The sequence below is a fragment of the Apteryx rowi genome, unplaced genomic scaffold (assembly GCF_003343035.1).
Source record: "Apteryx rowi isolate R43461 unplaced genomic scaffold, aptRow1 scaffold_2178, whole genome shotgun sequence".
NCBI lineage: Eukaryota > Metazoa > Chordata > Aves > Apterygiformes > Apterygidae > Apteryx > Apteryx rowi.
In genome coordinates this window covers 272-774 of record NW_020448506.1, presented here as the reverse complement: position 1 = coordinate 774, position 503 = coordinate 272, and the positions used below count along the sequence as shown (strand labels likewise).

General features: G+C 70.7%; 1 protein-coding gene across 1 annotated transcript in view; it reads right to left on the bottom strand.

The window, feature by feature from the left end:
- LOC112965489 (immunoglobulin lambda-1 light chain-like) overlaps nt 1-65 on the bottom strand; it is a 7024-nt gene extending 6959 nt beyond the window's left edge. The window contains 1 exon segment of the mRNA XM_026064495.1: nt 5-65. Coding sequence (XP_025920280.1) covers nt 5-50 — 46 coding nt within the window. The 5' untranslated portion in view covers nt 51-65.
- Between the last annotated feature and the right edge of the window lie 438 nt (nt 66-503).

Genomic DNA, 503 nt, shown 5'->3' with positions numbered 1-503 from the left:
GCACCTGTGCCGTGGGCGAGCACCGCGAGGAGGAGAGGAGCCCAGGCCATGGCGCGATCCCACCAGCTACGCGTCCCCACGCCGACGGGGCTCTGCCGCGGACCCCCGACTCCCTCTTAAACMCCCGCCCGCCCGCGGCACGGCCCCTCCATGCAAATCTGCCCCGCGCTCACCACCAAAACCTGCCCGCGCCTCCCTCCCCTCCRCCCTTCCYGCTCCCAGCCCAGAYCGGCCACGTTAGAYGCAGYGGGGCTTGTCYGAGSCCTCAGAGCGGAGACACGTCCCACCGCACATGCCAAAACCCAGGCACACGTGGACCGCTCATCCCCAGACCGGGACGAGCGGAGCAGGGACAGAGGGCCTGGGAGAGCYGGGCTCCTGGAGCAGGCAGGGSAGCAGGCGGCCCTCACAGCTCCAACCACCCYGCCGTGGGGCTGGGGCGATGCCCACCACTGGGAACACCCCCACGCTCCACATCTGACCCTCTCACACGTGTGTCCCTG